Here is a 20,417-nt window from a genome sequence, read left to right on the forward strand (position 1 = left end):
TTTCTGCTCATTGACGTATCGAGCGGTTATGACAAATGAAGTGTGGGGGACCTCAGGTAGCTCTGTGTGGAACCATTGATTTTCACTGTCCACACAAGGCTGTTGATTGATAGGGCAGCACCAGAGTCATTAGATACATTCTCAAACAGCATCTGAATACACACACACACAAACACAGCTGTGTGGACAGGACGAGATGGGTGGGGAGTGAGAGGAGAGGCAGTTTGAGGGATTACATATCTGCAAAGTCTACAATGCAAAACTCTCTTTTCCTCTCCTTATTCACGAGAGTGGTCTTTCAATTTGAGAGCAGGACTTATTGATTTCACGTATAGATCTTGTCATGCTTTCACTTCACAGCCAAAACAAGGGCGGGTCAATTTCAGTTGTCAACACTAAACCCTGGCATCCTATTGGTTGGGGGGTTTTGACAGACCATATAAAAGCAGGGGAGAAAATCCTGTGCACACAGAAGCAGCAGGAGCATGAGGAGAAGAGCTGAAGCTGAAGTGCAGGACATTTGTCCAAGCAATAAAATATCAGTTTGAGCGCAAGCAGAGCAAATCTGAGCACGAGCAGGGGGATATTTGAGTGGGAGCTGAAGGTTTTCAGTGAAAGCATTACAAAAATCTTAACATGAAATCAATAAGTCCTGCTCCTACAAAAAAAGCCCACAATAGGAGAGATGGAAAATAAACTATAAACACAAGTTTAATATTCTTATATCGTTAAGATGTGTGCTGCACTGGAAATAAAAGAGAAATTAGAGTTAACGCTCAAGAACGGAGAAGAAATCAACTGTAACCAGTTAAGGTGAAGATGTTCTCGGACAACCAGCACTCTTCAATCTGGCCTGACCCCAGTGCCCTGGTGTCATAAGCTCAGTATTTATGGAGGTGGCGTGAACTCGGGGCCAAGGTGGACGGCTTATTTTACAGATCTCGCCATAAAAAGGGTCAGCTTGAAAATATGAGGGACTTGGCAGGGGGACTTGACTACCTTTGGGATCCTGTTGCAAATTGGCCTTGTTTGACTGGGGATGGACGGCATGTGTTTCCACGAGAAATACGAGGGGACAAAGAAAAGATACGACAACACAGACACCGGCCAGCTCGTTGACAGACGCACAATCACTGTGACAATGTGGAGGAAGGGGAGCTGTAATATGAATATATTATATAGTATATGGATTTAAATTCAAATTTTATTTTCAGTCTTATTTCTGTGTATTGACGTGTCATGAAAAGACATGGCTCAAAACAAAAATCGATTAATTTTCTTTTATAAATATTTCAACTTTGAGAGAAGATTAGATTTTGTTTCATTTGTCTATTTTAGATTATGCTTAATCTGCATTTCATTTGCTTTTCTTTCCGATTTTTTGACACTTCTCACGTTTTCTAGGGATAACAAGTTAAATTAGTTTAAACCAATTGTGTTTTTAAAATATGAGTTTTGTTTGATGAAATAGACTCAAAAATCAAAACCCTGGTCACAGCATGCATCACTGTCTACTTGTATTTTAGTCTGCTAGCCCTTTGAAAACATGCCTTCCAGTTCAGCTACATCACATTGTGGCATTTACAGTATCTCCTACCTATTTCCTTTGTTTTTGCAAATGTCTACATCCTGCTTGTCTCATGTTAAACTACCTTGTAGAGACATTAGCTCTGATTCTCTTTGTCTCTTAACAATTTCCCCCCGTTGCCACAAACACATGCCTTCGCGAAAAGGAACAAATTGTCTTGGAGTTGCCGCCGACATTTGACATTTGAATAACGGCCGAGCCAGAAGGCCATCTTGGCCGCTGAGCTGGAAAATGTTACCTTTTAAGAGGGATAAGTCAGTAGTCAAGTTTTTTCTTTCTCCAGGAAGGAGCAACTGTTTACTTATGAAGACGATGTGAGCAGAATTAGTGGAATGTGTTGAAAAGCGCTGCAAAGTGAGAATGTTTGCTTTGTGAATGAGATGAGATTGCTGACTCCATCGTGATGCCCAGACCTCTCTGAAGCCATGAGGCCTGTGAATGTGTCTTTGTGAGTGGACACGCACACACACACACACACACACACACACACACACACACACACGCAAGCACGCATGCATGAGCCAGATGTCCATTTGGCCTTGCAGATGATCTCTGATTTCATACAGTGACTGAACATCTCTCTCTTTGGGACTGCAGCCACCAGCCATGGGACTTCTCATTATATGTTCTCCAAAACACACACATACAAATGCACATCTCACACACACACACATATCCATTCATCCATCTTTTTATCTTTATCTAAACCTCTGCTGTATCCATTGCATTTCATGTAGTTAGTTTTCAGTCTCAAGGTGGAAAGTCATGATGGATTGTTTCTGATGTAAACAGGAGACTTGTGGGACGCTCTTGATTCAAATATTTTACTCAGTCTTAAAGGGTTTTTATAATGTAATGAAGCAGGCAGCTTCTCTTTCTTTCTAACTGATGAGGAAATTAACCTGAAATCACTCCTCCAGTGGTAAAGCCAAAAGTATTTCCTTAACTCCAGTCATCCAAATCTGGGCAATATCCACATTCTATAAGATTATCTTTTCTCTATCATACATATGCAGACATTTAACTGTTTCAAGACTCTGGAGTATACATACCCCAGGTTGTCACTCAGCTCTTCTCTGATTAAAACTTGATCCACAGGGGAAATAAAGTATGCATACTTTACGGCCTGAACACATTTTATATGGAAAGTCTGACCTGAGAGGTGAAAAAGCAGGAGTGCGTGCACAGGCAAACATCACAACATATTACATCTGACAGACTGTGAGTCTGACACCTTGTCTTGGGATTATGACATACAGGCCAGAGATGTGTGTAAGTGTGTGTGTGTGGGGGGTTGTGTGTTTGTTAAAGTGTGTGTAGAGTTTAAAAGTTAACAACTCGGGTTTTGAGATCTCAATCCCCCGCAGTATCACTCACCCGAGGTCACAATCCAAATTCGGCGACTTGTTGGCCTTTCTCCTAAATGAAGCATTCCACGGATCAGCGAGCCCATCAGCCTACCCTCTCCTCCTCTTTGCTCAAATCTCAGCAATTATATTTGACATGTAACATCAATAATCTCATTTATTTTCTTGCCCCCTCTTTTTCTCAGCCAACCAACCGACCGCACACACACACACACACACTGAAGGGTCCACTCACTCCCATTCTATTATCTGTGTCTGCAGGAAATGTGAGCCACGCACTATTCGATAAAAACAATTTTTTGCACCATTGATCCCACAGCACTTGTTTCTCCCTCCTGTTTTTTTTCCTGTATGTTTCACTTCTCCTCTATGAAAATGTTATTTCCGGATGTTTTTGTTGTTAAACGATGAAGTGAATGTTAGGAGATGGCCGTGTTTTATAAAGAGCAGCGGGGGAAAGACGTGACGACTCATACTGAGGTGAAATGATTTGACAGAGGAGGAACGCACCGCGGGCACAGACACTAGCAGAGAGGGGTTACACACGCACATAGGATATGTTATATACTGCACACAAACACAACATGTTTCCACGGTGCGCATGTGTGTGTGTGTGTGCATGCAGGTTGTGAGAGTATCTTAGAGTGTGTGCACATTTGTAGGGGCCTGTGTTTTTCATGCAGACGCTGTTGGCATTGTCTCGACTGAGTAGAGAAGCCATGCGGGCTCAGTGGGTGACACTTTCAGCTCCCTCCACCCCAGGGCCACAGATCAATATAGCTAAAGTCACCCACCTCCACACACTCAGCCTGTGTAATCATTCCCTACACTGTGTTCTGCTTCACTCCCTCCATCGGCCAGGTTGTTGTTTATCCTATTATAGCCCTAATTGCCATGCTTATGGTAACCTTTCTTCAGCTTTCTACCCCCTGCACTAAACTAATGGGTAATGGCACAGAAGGCCTAATGTAACCAAGCTAATTTGACTTGGCTTATATTCCCACATGGATACCTCACTCCAGCACAATGCCCACGTCCATCACTCTCTCACTCTTCTTTCCTTCTCTATGTAGCTTTCCCTCTTCCACAACCAGCTACAGTGTTAGCTCTCAGTGTGCTGTGTGGCTCGGAAGCAGGTTGCAGCTAATGAGTTACCTCAACGCTCTCTGTGCTATGGCTTTTTAATTAGTGTCGCAGTTGCTAAGTGTCCCACATGGACCTTGCCCGAGCCCCCTTTCTTGTCATCCATCAGCCATTCCTTTTGTTTGCCTTTCATTACATATGCACCAACCCTAAATTAGCCAGTGGCCCGTTAATCGCACGTGCGGGGAAGTAAATGGATGGTGGTATGGCCGCGTAAAGGTGCAGTCAACATGTTTACCTCCTCAATACCCCCCAGGACCGCTGAGATCCAGCACAGGGGGAGGTCACAGTGAATACACCCCTCAAGCTAAAAAGGTCCATTGTGCTGTTTGGAGTAATTAGTGCAACTAACAAGCTCAAGCCCACATTACTGTACACACATATATGAATACGGATACAAACACGTACAGAGGTTGTTTACATAAACGGCATCCATTTTGTTTGAATGCAAAATGAAAGAAAGAATTATGTCCGCGATGCCTTCAAGGAATGAAATGCTTCCAAAAATAATGCAAAGAAAAACAAATGACAAATACAGGATGGAGGGAGATCTGTATCCCCTCAGGATGAGTGAGCGTTTTTCCTATGTCCTCAAATTAAAATACTTTTTACTGACTTCTCAAAGTCTATCAAATTAAGTCTGCTATGCCTGTATTGACTGCTTCTGGCTAAACTGATCGATAGTCAGTCAATAATATATAATGATGTCTAAGTGCTGAGCAATGACCCGTTGCACCTAAAGTGTCCTCAGTGTTATTGATCATACTCAAACTGCCTCATAGATCAGCTTGTAGTCACCGTTGTCAGGGAAATATTCACATCTTCAAATTTACAACTTTTCAGCGACTTGGACGAAAACAGGTTTTGAAAGTAGCTGCTTGACTGACTCTCAAGACAACAATGAAAACTTGACAATCATCAAATAGGTAAAGTTAGAGGTTTTTCAACAGTTAAAGAACATAAGTGATATTATATTATGATACCAAACTCAACTAAATACCTATGAGTTCAATCACTTTTTGTCGTGCCTGCCACTCAATGGTTAACGATTTTTGGATTCAATCACTTATTAAAGACATTGGTGATTCAAATATTAAAACTAGAAACTCAGAGAGCCCAAGGCCCAACAGTCTCCTTATGAAACCACATTTATATTCAATGGATTGGGATTTGTATTTGGAAGTTGCATTCTCATTAATATCAGTTTCCTAAAGTTGCCAGATCTTTTTTAATCAAGATCCATGAATTATTCTCTCAGAAACCAACAAAAATGTAGAAATAAATCCTACATGCAATGTTAAAGAAGGTCAAATAAAAGTCCACCCTCTACTCTGGATCCACAAAAAAAAGGATTCTTTCCATTACTGCATCATTCCACCATGTGCTGTGGTAATCCGCCCGGTAGTTGGCAAAAAAGTGACCAACTTTTACCTTCAGCTACTGGTCACCTTTTTGCCGGAGCTCAAAACATATTGGCATCTGTTACTAATTTGAAATATAGATTATTGAAATCACACAGTACATGTCATAGTGTGACCATACCTGCAGTTGGTGCTTAAGTGCAGAGGCATTTGAATCCACATGTTTAGACAGGAAGTTATTTAATTCATGCCTCAACTGTTTCTCTCCTTTAGCCAATACTACATATATTCTCAAGGGAACCACCGTAAAATATTACGTTGTGCCTTTGCCCTCTTTATTTTCGAGGCTGAAGTCATGTACATGTGACTGTATCCAACAGCCTCACTGTGTGAGGTACATTGTCGTGTTTGTTCCCAATGTTGATTGGCCAATTATTCCTGATTGTGTTCCTTGAGGGAAGCATTCTCCAAGAGTTGTTAGCGAATGGCCAAATTATGCCTTTGCTTTTAATGTGACCACAGGGAGCCCAGGGCCACTTCGAAAAGTGTTGTTTGGTCTCTGCAAAGCCACAAGTAACTTGTAAAGACAGCGTTATTAGTCAAAGGATAGTTTGAAAGTCACTGTTATTTGCTGGTGTGACTTTAAGGCCCACTTGGAGGCTGTGGAGGTCGTTTGAGCTTTAATGAGAAGTTTCCAGATGGGAGTTGAAGTTGGGTTTGTGCCCTTTCTCTGTCCTCCGTGACCCCTCTGTACCCAGCCCAGCTCTGTGTCTGTGACTGCACGCTGTAGCACTCGCGTTGTTTATTTTCTTCACTGAAATGCATAATATCTCATGAATAATACATATGTGTACGCTGCATTATTATACACATACACACATAATCCCCCACCGTTCTGTGCGCCCATTAAGACTGCAGAGGAGTATTGGCATCTCTTATACCTGGGATTTAACTCACACATCGAGCAGAGCTGGACTATTAAAGAGAAAACAACCTGCTCTCCAGCTCAGTTTGATGATGAACTGCTCTTATGTCTCAATGGTTTTTTCAGTGTGTACATATTCTATGCTGCAAACGTCAAGCCTCCACTCTAGTGATAATAGGCACTGGGTTGTGCAGTACAAAAAAGCGGTATTGAATTTGAGTGTGTGTGTGTGTGCTTGTGTGTGCACGCCTGTGTGTGTGTGATGAGCTGTAATGAAAAGGATAGTCGGACAAGCTTGAAGCAGTAATAGAGCAATATGTTGTGTCACCCCCCAGTAATCCTCCTCCATCTTCCCACTCTGTACGTGTGTGTGTGTGTGTGTGTGTGTGTGTGTGTGTGTGTGTGTGTGTGTGTGTGTGTGTGTGTGTGTGTGTGTGTGTGTGTGTGTTTGATTGATGACACTACTAATGGTGTGTCTAAACATTTGCAGCCCAGTTATCTCTTATCTGACAGAAAGGAGACGGCTTGTGTCAACAGCTGCTCCTCCTCCTCATTTATCTCTCTCTGTCGCCTCCTCATCTCTTCCTCCTGCCCTCTCTCTTTCTCTCTCCCTCTCTCACAAATCAAAAGCTAACTCGATGTTTGCTCATTGTCATATAGGACGGCTGAGTCTTTTTATTGGCCTGTTGAACAGCTATTAATGCATCCAGCAGAATATAGCAGAAAATGTCATTTGCTCCTCAAGTTAAAGGGGACATCATTGTTTTGTCTTATAAAATCAGCTAAATAATACATTTTATGAATATTAACTATATTTAGCTGGCTGATTATTGTTATGTAACAAACTCTTTGTGTGTTTTCCTGGAGATTTCCTGTTGTTTTAGCACAACACATTTTCTCATCTGTCCCCATTCCTTTGCTGTTTTTTCCTCCCTACATCCTTCCGTTCATCCATCCCCACACAGCTGTCCTGCTGTCCTCAATAAGGCCTTTAAGCCTCCTGGTGCAGCTCCGCTATGGGCCCCATCTCTACCACTGGCCTCGATCACCGTAATGCTCAAGTTTAGCCATTAGCTCTCTCCGTGGGGGGGCCTGGATCCATCCATCCGTCCATATATCCTGTCATACATTAAAGAGCAGATGGATAGCCATCAACCTGGCCTCTGCCACTGACACACTCTTAATATTGTCTAACACAAACCAGATGGCTGCAGGGCTCTTCTGCAACACACATCCATGATATACTCACACACTGCAGCCCCCGGCCTATTCTCCTCTTTCTCTCCCTCTCAGGAGAGGGGATGAGCGATCCTCTTCATTAAAAGGTGGATATATGGGCCTCTAAGTTTCGATGGGCAATCAGGATGCATTACCCGCACGCTGGGGCCCTCCAGAGCCAGAGTTAGGGTTAAGGTTAACGCGACAATATGGAGGGGGGATGTCTGTCTGTGCCGTTTCCTGACTCCAAAAAAGAAGTTAAGGATAGCGGGGGGAGAAAGGAATAAGTAGTTATGACAGTTTGAGAATGGAGTGGTAGCTGCGGGTGCTAACACTGCAGCGCAGAGTGCAGCTCAGACCAGGAGGTGCGAGCCATGATCTCAATAGCTGTATTGTGTTCACACTTGAACGGGGGCCAAAAACCCTGTGAAATATCAGAGAGAGGGAGAGAGAAGTGTGGAAATGAAACAATGGTTTACACAACACTGAAATAGGTCTTTTCCTCTCCTTCTCGCCAGAAGGCCCAACACTCAAAGAGAGAAAGCTTTATTGGCCCTCCTGTCCTGGTTAGTCTCAGCCGCTGGTAGGGCAGAGGAGGGGAGGGCCGGCTGGTGTTGGACTGAGACGCACACTCAGATAGGTAGACCTGTGTTCCGCAGCCACACACAGAGCGCACATGAGAACACACACATTAAATTATCTTTAGGTAGAGAAGAGAATAGCCAGATATTCTTCTAATCCTGCTAGAGGAGAGAAACATGCCTCATACCATCACCTGTGCCTCTATGGCTACAGCTAATCCTGCCGGGCAGACCACCTCAGCTCACAACCAACAACAACCTGCAGGTTGAACACAGACTACAGAGTATAAAGTGCTTATTTTTCTCTTTTCCTACAAAAGGGAACAAAAGGAGCAGTAGAATTTTCAGGTATATTACAAGAGAAAGATGAAAACTGGCAGTAAGACCTTCATCTAGTAACAATGTTGATCAGTCAAGCTGTTTCTTGGTGATTTGTTGCATTTCATATTCATCTTGTTTCAATATGTCTACAGCAGTTGTTGCCAATTATTTGAACACATAACAATTACTATAAAAATCCCCAAATTGCTACTACCCTTTTACATCTAAGCTTTTTTAATTTTTAATCACCGTTAATTTTTAATCACCGTTGAACGTGAAATGTATCACATTATTTTTATTTTTCTGGAATTCACATAAAGTTGGGATTTGTAATACATTTCAAGTTTAGATGTGTGTACTCTCAGTTACAAAGTGTCTCTGTGAGATGAGGTTGTATTATGGGTTGTTAATAGCCTTGAACTTGCACGGTGTCCACCTGTCAGCCCAATGAAAGGGTCCTTAAAGCACATCTTTACATACATTCTCTGCTGCTCATGTTTAGTGTTTGATGCCAAAACGGATTCAAAAAGTAAATGCAGCACAGTTTTTTATCTCCGAATTTGTCCTGACAGAGTCAAGTGGACGAAGAGTTCTGCTCACATGGTTCCAATAAGTCTCAGGTCTGCCGCCACACAGAGGTTGTGCCACATGCTGTCCCGACCAGCTGCTGAGAAACTTTTTTTGTTACTTCACAACACATTTCTGTCAATTTGGCCTCTCAAATTCTAACCTCCTGCAAAAACTTCAGATGGAGCCGAGGAGATAGGGTTGAGAAGGTCAGAGGAACGGGTGAGTGTCTCTTAGTCTCACTGAGTTAATGTCTCTTCTTGTCTTCAGTCCTCAGTCGTCATGCAAACTCATCGATCTCATAACACACACGGATACTACAACTTTCTGCAAAACAGGGACCAAATGATATTCCACCAAAAAGAAGTCCGATTTAAAGAAGATGGTTGGAGACAGATGTGACATCTCCTGTTTTGTGTCAGTCTGCTTCTCTGAGATTTGAGGAATGAGGTAGTGGTTGAGATAAATGTGGAGGCCAACGTTGATTTGATACTGAGCAGGGACTGACATGCAGAGGGGAAAATTCTCTCTCAGTTCATATTAGAAACCCCTGTTGTCTGGTTTGGATCACCAGAAAAATATAAATGAAAAATAGTTTTCTGGCTGCATTTAGTCTCTCTCTCTCTCTCTCTCTCTCTCTCTCTCTCTCTCTCTCTCTCTCTCTCTCTCTCTCTCTCTCTCTCTCTCTCTCTCTCTCTCTCTCTCTCTCTCTCTCTCTCTCTCTCCCCATTGTCTCACAAGAGCAAATGTTGTTGAAGGAAGTATTCCTTTATTTGGGTGTTAATAAATAATTGATGGTGTTGCATGTTCCACAAATTTGTCCCGAGCTCCGCTTCCCTATTTGTGTTTGCACAGTTCCAGGAATTGTCCTGTTTTGTGTTTCACTTCCGATGTCAGTCGATAGAGTGGAGGTCAAGTTGTGCCAGTGTTGAATGCAAGCTTCCTCGCTTCATTATTAGTTGCCATTATTCTTGGCAAGGATTCATCAGATTTGATTGATTTAGGTGCTTTGCTTGAACTCAGGATTTGTTTAATTTCATATCTGCACTATTTTAAAACTAAGAAAAGAGAGAGGTATAATTGTTGGTATAGCATTTTATAGTTAAGTTGGACATTTCACAAGTCCAAACATTTCTCGATGGATTGTTATGTTTTCAACACTGTCAATTTCTTTGTTGGTTTGTGTGTTTGTTTGTACACATAAACAGCTGAACGGATTTCCATGAACTTGTTGGAAGGATGTGGTGTGAGTCAGAGAAGAATCAATTATATTTTGGTGTGTGGATCCGAATAACTAGGCGAATGCAGGGATTGTTTTTTCTCACTTTATTCAACAGTTTCACCATTTTCCAAGGAGATCATTTGTGGATCTTGATTTTTTTTTAAACAGGCACATTTAGGGAATAGATATCGAGTTTGTGAAATTTTTGGTGCAGCTTGATTGGATTTAAGGAGACAGTTGGGCCATTCTTCTTGAAACATGCAGTGCCAAGATATATGTTTTTCATATAGTGCAAAATGCAGAGAATGTATACGCAAATAATATATATATGTTCAACGCTCCATATTATCAAATCCCATACATATGCTAATGGGAGGTGTATAATTTATCTGGAGAAAGACATTGAAGCACAATGCGTTCAATATTAGAGAATAATTTAAAAGTAAAAGTTTTGCACACAGTGACTCTATATACATGCAATCATTTTGTATATACATTTGTGTTGGGAGGTAAATGTTTGTCTGTGTGCGTGTGGACTCTTTGAACCTCTCTGCTCACTGAGTTTCCTTTCAGCCAATAAAACACATCCTCTGCTAACTCTGATTCCATCTCAGTTAATATTCAACTAGTTCACTCGCTTTGTTCTCCTCTCGAGCCTGTAACCAATCATGTTGGCAGATTTTAAAATGAGATAAATGTTCTCGCGGGATTGTGGTATTGTTTCGGAGACCAGTATGAGAACGGGTTTCTTTAGTCTGGCTCGGACCGATTCAATGCTGGTCACACATATAAGTCTGGCTGTGAGCCTTCAAACGCCATCGACAGAGTGTGTGACCCTGATGTACTGTTCATATATTTCCCCATTTACACTGCACCTGCTTCACTATAATGAGCCAATATATCTGCTCACTAATTGCCCTAAATACATATCATAAACCTCGGCCTGGAGAAAGGCTGCCCAACAGTAAAACAGACATAGCATGATGGCAACTACACACACACACACACACACACACTGGTACAAATCACATGTGCATTAAAACACACAGACACAAGCAAAAAGTCGAACATAAGCACACACACTTGCAGAAAAAAACATAACATATGATAGCGTACGAAACCATGTGCCGTTACACACACACAGACACTCACACACACTCATCCAGCCTTTTAACAGGGGGCTGTAAATAACATGCAGCCATTTCATTAACGAGGTCCAGCCTGAAAACTCCCCGCCTCTCCTCTTTTAAAGTGCTCACACTTCCTGTTTAAAGTTACCCTAACCTGGCAACCCGGCACATGGCAACCTGCTCATTCAGATGAGCTGCGGGGGTGCAGGGGTGCGGGGGTGGACACGGTGGTGTGACGTTAAAACTAAAACAGAGTGGCTGAAGGTTTAGTCATCAGCTACACACAACGTTTCAATCCCAAAATGAAAAAAAAATGGTTATTGGTGGATTCTAAAATCTGAGTGGACGTTTTAAAAGCACAGAAAGAAAGAAATGTATTGTAGAGATTTAATGTTAATGCAATAGTCCGTATTAGTCTGAGTTCAAATGTCATCAGTTTTTGATACATAACACAAATTGTGGAGTAACACATTGTACATTTTTATATTTGTGTTGTTATTCTGCCTTTTTCGGGGCGGACATCAAACTTCCTTCCTTGGATTCTCACCTGTATGGAAGCTGCAGTTCAAACCGCAGTTTAAGGAAAACGTTAGAAGGGTCAAATGCAAACGAAATGAAATTAGACTTGACCATGATTTTGTGAGTGTGGGAGAGGCTGGAACTTTCCACATGCTGTTTCCAGTGTGGCACAGGAGCGCTCACCACAAATGATAGCTGTGTGACGGTCGCTGCAGAGACTTTGATTTAGGAGAAGCACGTTGGTCATTAGTGAGCCGAGCCACATTCTGGCACACACACGGTACATGAACAGACACACACACACACTTACACACACTAGAACCCAGATGGCTTTTACAAGGCCCCAGGCCTTCTCTGGCCTGCCTGCCTGGTTTTTAATTATGTCGATGGCCGCCCGGCCCAGATAAAATGGGTCACATTTAACACGCCTCTACTCACCTTCACAGACACAACACATGCGGTTGCACACTGCTGACACACACTCCGACACCTTGCATACATACTAGTGATACATCTCACGCACAGACACACACACACCTTTTACAGTGGAACCCACTTGTGTATTATACAAACAGTAAATTTGTGGTATTCAACTCAAATAGTTTTACTATGATGATAGGAAGTGTGTTTGTGTGTGCTTGTGTGTGAGTGTGCTGCGTGTTGTGTGTGTGTGTGTGTGTGTGTGTGTGCGCGTGTGTGTGTGTGTGAATGTGTGTGCGCAGATTTACAACCTGTTTCCTCTTTAGCTGTCATTAGGCCGCCAGACATGGCTACACAGGTGTACTATTACCAGCATCGGTAATAGGCCTTACACACACACACACACACACACACACATATATACACACACATTATTTTTAAAGGCCCAATCTATACTCACAGCAGGGCTCCTCCTGAGGAAACACTCTGCCACTGACTCTTTATTCAGACTCAACCCTCTGCATTTCAACTGAAAATGTTTGGTATCTGAAATGTACATTTTAGGATGTGACAGATAAAAAGTTCAAATGGTTTGATGCAAATCACGAGTGTCTGTATTAATAGAAGCTTGTTTACGATTAGTTGACATGGACGTTTACTGTTTAAACAACACATCTGAATACATTTTTACTTTATTGTTTCTCCGGATTGACCAATGCAGGGAAATATGTACTACTTTAATCAAACCACAAAAAAATGTACACTTGAGTAAGTACAATTATGAGTTAACCAAAATTAGTTGTGTAGGCTCGCCAACATCAGCTTTGCTTTCATGACAGTGTGAGTCTAACATGCTTGTGTGTGTGTCGAACGTACTTGCGTGTGTTTTCCATGTTGTTTTCTAACATATGGGTTCAAAACAGGATCTGAAATGAATACTGAAAGACTATTTCGGTGCCTTAAAGACATTTGGAATGTGTAAATAATGTAGAAGTAAGAGCGTTGGTTACTATTGGAGTTCATATTTAAAGCAGGAAACTTCTCAACATTGATATATTACACAAATTTTATTTAAGTATTTTCTGACTCTTTCTCCAGTAACACATTTTTTCTACACATCCACAAACTTGAATTTTTCCACTTACTTTCACAGGTTTGAAAAGGGGGACACGTAACCACAGCAATTCAATTATTTATGAACATCATTTCACAGGCTCAAAATCGTATTGACCTTTTTTTGGCCCAAAGTTTTGTCTTTACTCTTCTTGTATGTATCGAACATCTCATCCTACAACACATTCACCTTCCTCCCATGTTTACTGACATGCATGTAGAATTAAGAGTTAGATACTTTTATTAATTTGACTGAGCAATTTGATTCGCTGCCCTGCAAGCACTGAATTTATTTAATAGTGAACAATCTCTCTTTCTGTCTTTTATTCTGTCCTTTTTTTCGTGTCTCGCTCTCAGAGAAGGCTTATTGACGGGACCCCTAGTGTGCCTGTCCACCTCTCACTTCCACACACACATACACACAAATGTGAGCGGACACACACTCATTTAGACTGCTGAGTGATGTGGCAGGGTAGGGGCATCTCTGCAGGCCCCAATCCATCACACACACACACACACATGCACATACACGTAAATGTGCACAAACACATCGGAGGCTGTGGGGATCTGCAGTCTGTCAGCCGCTTTATTAGTCTGTCCGTGTGTGTGTGTGTTGTGTGTGTGTGTGTTGAGGGGCCTCCCAACTGGAAACAGACCCTGTTCCAGAGAGGATACACACTCTCACACACACTTCTTTATTTCTTGTTAGTCATCCTGCACCTTAATTTGCAACACCTCTAACAACCAGCTCCGCAGTTGACCTCACAGCCACTCAATCTGTCACTGTCGCTGCTCCGTTTCCATGACTGTCCCTCTCTTCACGTTAAAGCAGTATGCATGTGTGCATGTGTGTGTTTGTTTGTTTGCTCAGAATTCTTCCTCTGTCTGCCATTTTTTTATTGTCTACAACCACCATGGCCTTGTGTTTTGTTGCATGTGCATGTGTGTACAGCTGCAGAGAAGGAGAGAAGTTTCATTTCCACTTCTGCGCCTCTGCCTGAGGACCTGTCATTCCACGCTGCCCCCTAGCGGCTACAATAAGAAGTTCATTATCAGTCCTGGCTTTTCTCGCTGCACATTTGCACATATTCTTCATCCAGATATGTTAAGCATGATACAAATTAAGTGGCTTCCCTCATATTTCTTCTTTCTCTTTGAAACAACCTGTTTTCATTTGCCGGCCACTTCCCCAGGATATGCCTCTGTGAACAAGGGGAGAGTCTGCCTTCTCTCGACATGTTCACAGTCATGCCTTCCTGTTTTCCACAGATATAAAAAAAAGCTTAAATGCAGAGAAATCATTCAGCTAACGTTTGTTGAAAAACGGTCTTCTCTATCTTTCTTTGTGGGACCTCACTTCCAAAAACACAGACTTCTACTTCAGACTTTTCCCTGATGTGAGAAAAATATTGTGTGAATACGGAGACTCTTTTCTATCACAAACAAGTAGACACACATGCAAACTAGGGTGTGTTCACACTTTGAGACCGCGGGCAGAGTAACAAAGCACTAAGATCACGCTTGATAAAAATATGCCCTCGGAGACACACAATAACCTTGCACTTAGGTCTCACATGCGGAAAGTCTGCTTCTATCTCCATCGCACATCAAAATCACAATCACCACACGCTCTGAGCTGCTATTTCCATTTTCTGCCCTCCATCTTACAGAAAATAATATGTACCTTGTTAGCAATGTCTACCCGTACAAGCAACTTTCCTCTACTAATTCAGCCGTGCGCTCCACACACATCCGTCAGATATAACTGGCGGGGGAGAAGGCATGCCGAGACATCCATTAAAGGTTCCTAGCTGTCAAAGGTTCCCCTTTGTGTTGTGAGGAGCAATACAAGTGTCGTGCTCTTATCAGAGCTTCCTGTGGAGTTTGCCCTGCATCCTGTCCACTCAGAGGCGCTTCTCTCTCGAAAGTCTCATTGTGTCGGTGTGTGTGTGTGTGTGTGTGCGTGTGTGTGTGTGTGCGTGTGTGTGTGTTTGTGTGTGTGTGTGTGTGTGTGTGTGTGTGTGTGTGTGTGTGTGTGTGTGTGTGTGTGTGCGTTTGTGCGCACACTCACTCACACATTAGTTATTTCCTGAAACTATTCAAATAAAACTATAGATCAAACTTTGGCTGTGGAATATATGTGATATAGATTTGAATGATAAAGGACTACGCTTAATGAGAGTGACTTTTTTTCATTTTACTTTATATATATATGTGTAAGTATAAATGTTAATTCTCCCTTCAGTTATTACAACTGTGGTCTTATCTTCATTTGTTTTGCCAAATGTATCATTTATAATAACATTGAACGCTGTGAAATCTAGAAACCCAGAGAGGCAAAAACACGAGTTGACCCAGGAACCCAATCTCTACACAGCGATGGATATTTCCAACGAACAGTTTAAGTAATAACTTTAATGTTCACCTTTATTTTCTTATTATAAGTTGATCTCACGTGGAATTCTGTTTTAAATCGGTTTGATCACATGCCAGCTATTGTCAAATGTCTCTTTTCCAAATTGTGAATATAATTTTTTAATTACCTCCGCCATTACCTCTACATTGTTGTCTGTTTGTTAGTTTTCAGTATCACGTAAAAAAGTGGAGGGATAAAACTGAGTGAAAGGATGTGGCATGGGTCAGTGAGGAACCCAATCAATTGTGGGGCAGATCCAGATCAGGGGATGGTTCCTAGATTTTTTTTCACTGGCTTCCAGAGAATACTTCATGGATCTTGATGAAAACAAGGGGCCTGTTATGTATGTGTCAGTGCACTTTGATGCAGGTTGACTGTTGGTCCTTGGCACATGTGCTCTACTGAGTTCCATTCTAGTTACTGATAAGAACAATTGTACAAATTCACAAAAGATTCAATTCAATAAAGTATAGGAATCATTTAATTGAGGAGAGGAATGGGTTGTTGAATGCCGGCCCTTGATAAACTGGCCTGGAGAGTTAAGTTGAGAGAATGATCGGACAAATGAAGCTAATCAACACAGAAACAACAACCCCGATATTCCAGCGTTGTCGTTTCTGTCTCGGCCTCTGGTCTGAGAAAGGAGGTTGTGGGAAAAAATATTTCAGTAGTCAGGTTGGCTTTGTTTTCTCGAAACCCTTTCACACGTGGAGCTGATGATTTCCAGCTGAGTCCTCGTCACCCACATGACGTAGAGAGGGAGTTTGGAAGGGGGGGGGGGGCAATGAAAAAGAAAAGGTAAATAAACAAACAATCAGCCGTGGGCTTGTTCTGGCTCTCCTTCTCTGTTGCACCTCATTTGAAGCCTTATAAATCAGGCTTCCACCCGGAGACAGGGTGTTAGCAGGCCTCCCAGACAACACACACATGTGCACGAACTACACACACAGGTCTGCTGCTCATTAAGCCCACGATCAAGACCCTCAGCTGTGTGTGTGTGTGTGTGTGTAGGAGAAGAGGGGTGAACAAAATGTGTGTGTATTAATACGACCGTGCTCGATATGTAGGTGTTGTAGTATTCACACATCTGTTCAGAGTCTAGCTACTCTACCTTCACATTCGCAATACCCCAATGATCTCAGTTTTTCTCTGTGTTCATAAGACATGTATGATACCTGTGACCGTGTGTGTGTGGTTAGGGGGTATGTATGGTTAGTTATCTCACCTAAAATAAAAGCCTGGACTCACTTGAGCCGAGTGTTTGAAGTGATAATCTAAGAGGAAGAGACAGGAGTCAGTTTTGTATATAAAATCCTCCATTGGACATTACCATAGTGTTCTTATGAGCGTAACTCACTGTACTTGACAGAAAATACATAAGAGGAACTGATTACCATAAACGGTTCCACTCTCACAATCAGCAAATGCATTTACACAAGCAGCAGTTTTATTTCAAGCAAGTCAAGTCAAGATTTGGATGAATTATTTCTAGCCGAGGCATTAACAGGCGGTGCTATTCTGAAGCAGGTGTAGTTTGTGAAGAGGGTAAACTCACACCTTGGTTCGAAAGTAGCACAACATCACCGCCACATCAAGCCATGCGTACACACATCCGCCTGAAACGGTTACCGTATTCGTACAAACAAGCACATGGCAGTCCTTCCACACCTCCAACCAGACCCCTTTACATATATATTTACTCACCAAACTTGGCACCTGCACCCCCGCCCACGAAAAATACGCCTTCTGCACGCGTTCAAGCCAGACAACAAGAACATGACCATTCACACTTTACGAGCTGGGAGCAAGAGCACCATAGCGTGCCTCAAGAAAAGGGCAGCCAGTTAGGGAAGTTCGCGAACCTTGCACATCTAAAAACGTCAGTGGGTTTGTTGGTTCTTCTCCATCACACCTCGATTCCCCTCTGCAGACATTCGACTGTGATTAGGAGCGCGCAAGAGTCGAGCTAGAGGTCAGCGCTGAACTCTGGCCAGGCTGATTGGGAGTTGTAATTAGAGGAGTTGTTCTGTCTCAGGCCAGTTCTCCCCGGAGGAATCGCACAGGCTCAGTATCACATGCGGTGCCGCGGGCGAAATCGGAGCTTCAGCCCTCAGCTCGGTCGAGGGGGTTAACTCGGGGGTTTCAGCCGAGCCGCCCCCAGATTCCCCAGCACCACCGAAAAACCACGACAGACACAGATGCCAATGGACACACACGCACGCACACGCACACACACACACACACACACACACACACACACACACACACACACACACAAATGCACTCAAAGGAGCCAAGAGGAGAAGGCACATATTTTTCCTTTTACAATCTTTGCAATTATTGTTGTCTGATATAAAATATCAATTCTTTTTGCAATTTCAGGGACTTGTATAGATCTTTCTATTATACATAATTTCCAATTTTATCAAGAATGAGATCCCATTTTCTCTACAGCTTTGTTACTCCATCCTGGTTTTCCCCTCAATTTTCGCTCCACAATAAGCCCCTCTCCTCCTTTTCTCCTCCTCCTCTTCCTCCTTCATCTTTACCTCCATCCTCCTTCATTCTCTGTGAAAGCGGGTAACATGAAACCTGCTCTTGGAGTCTCAGGGGGGTGTCGGGGTTACAAAAGGTGATCAATATGTGCCAGAGAAAGTCTTTAGACAAGTGAAAGAAGCCACAGTTAGTCTACTCCCTCCTCCATTCACCTACTCTCCTTCTTTCCTCTTCCAGTCGTCAGGACTGACAGGGTTAGGTGGCCCTAACACCCACTGACATGTTGCCTCTGTTTGTCTTAAGGTTGACTGACATCAAACTCCTGGCATAGCCTTGTTATTGTACGTTTAAAACCGCCCAGAACCTCCTTGAAAATGTACCTTTTAGAAATATTGCATTTTCCATATTGGTCGTTTGATGATAACCTGTTGTTTATCATACATATTGTTCCATTCTTTTTCCTAATGTCACCTGTCACTCTCCCAACAGGTGGTCGATGACATGGGAAACGTCAAATTTGCGCTGGACACAGGCCCGGATGCCACCGGCCCCAGCTGGCTCAAATACGTCCGCTGTGCCCCGTCATTCGAGGAGCAGAACCTCGCAGCCTGTCACCTCACCGGAGACCAGGTGAGGGGAATTGTTCTGGTTGCTTCCCATCCCCCAATTCCGACGCTTTGATTCGCGTTAATGTGTATGAGCAGGTTTGCATATGTGTGTGTGTGTGTGTGTGTGTGTGTGTGTGTTTGTTTGTGTGAGTGTTTACTATTGTGGGGGCTAAACTGAGGCTGGGCCAGTTTATAGTGCCGTAAGGAAGTGATCAACCTCCAGAGGCTGAAGAATAACCTGACACTTACCATCACACAAAACTTGTTTTTATTCTGTAGACAGAGTCGTTTCTCTCTTGCTGCTTCCTAAGGCCCATCCACTCTCGCTCTGAGGAAACTCGCGTAGGGCATCAGATACTTTTGGAAGGATTCCCAGTCAGTGCCCATAAAACCCCAACTGCTTAACTAGGCTCTAACCTCAACCCCATGCAATGTGTGCGCCACAACTTACTGCTGCAGTATATGAGCATATTTTCCCTGTTTCTGTTTGCCCTGCAGAAGCAGTTTTTCTCCTGTTATGCATTGCTGAGTCTTATCCCAGTTCCTGCTAAAAGAAATACCAGCTGCCATGTATTCACACATATTTCATTTTCATTTCGGGGGCAGTTTGAGAGTGAAATCGTGCCTGCTCAAAGCAAACACCATGCAAGGAGCAAAGCAGGACTAAGATGAGGCACTGAAACATGAGTCATGATGCCAGGGTGACAGTAACCAAATGCATCCATATGACTCGCTTGTGTGTTTCCACATTCCTGTCACTCCGCTGTTATTTGTTTCCTAATCCCTCCCTACATGGCTCTTTCCCCCTCCTGTCTCGGTCTCGAGCCGCCTGGTCCTCGCCGTCTTTGTCTTCTTTCCCCGTCCTCGTGTCTTGATCTGCCACCTGTCACTCTGTCACACCGAGGGGACAGCCTAGTGTGTCCGTTTAAGCCACAGACATTAAGCCTGACCGATAGAGAGAAAGGGGACTCGGACCTGGTAAGAGGGCGAACACACGGGGGCCTCCGAGATTGACAAGCACCAATTGGCTGGCAACACCAACCCGCCTAATCCTTTTAAGATTTTCACATCAGTGCCCCCTGCCACTGCCACACAATGTCAGAGAAAGAATCAGGACACCGGCGAAAAATTGTGGTGAATTATCAGACCCAGAAGAGGCCACGTGCACTATGGGTTTTTTTTTGGTTGTTTGTACGCAGCATATGGCTTTGCTTTTGTTTGCCTGACCAGTTGCTTGGTGTTTTGTGGCTCACAGGTATGACCCTATAATTTATTTACAAACATCCCACACACACATATGCAGCCACTCAGTGCTAAAATGTATAATTTAACAGACTATTCAGTGATTTTTTTCCTTTTTCTTGTTTTATCGTATCAGCATGCACAATGCATGAGTTTATGGAAATATGTGCACACTGGGCA

The 20,417-nt window shown here is 42.9% G+C and overlaps 1 protein-coding gene across 6 annotated transcripts in view; it reads left to right on the forward strand.

Moving 5' to 3' along the window:
- The window catches only part of prdm16 (PR domain containing 16), a 109,046-nt gene that overhangs the window by 66,616 nt on the left and 22,013 nt on the right, over positions 1 to 20,417 (forward strand). For all 6 annotated transcript variants that reach the window (XM_053425523.1, XM_053425524.1, XM_053425529.1 and 3 more), the window contains exon 3: positions 18,877 to 19,017. In XM_053425523.1, the coding sequence (XP_053281498.1) occupies positions 18,877 to 19,017 (141 nt within the window). The remainder of the gene's footprint in view (positions 1 to 18,876; positions 19,018 to 20,417) is intronic.

The sequence above is a fragment of the Pleuronectes platessa genome, chromosome 6 (genome assembly GCF_947347685.1).
Source record: "Pleuronectes platessa chromosome 6, fPlePla1.1, whole genome shotgun sequence".
Lineage (NCBI taxonomy): Eukaryota > Metazoa > Chordata > Actinopteri > Pleuronectiformes > Pleuronectidae > Pleuronectes > Pleuronectes platessa.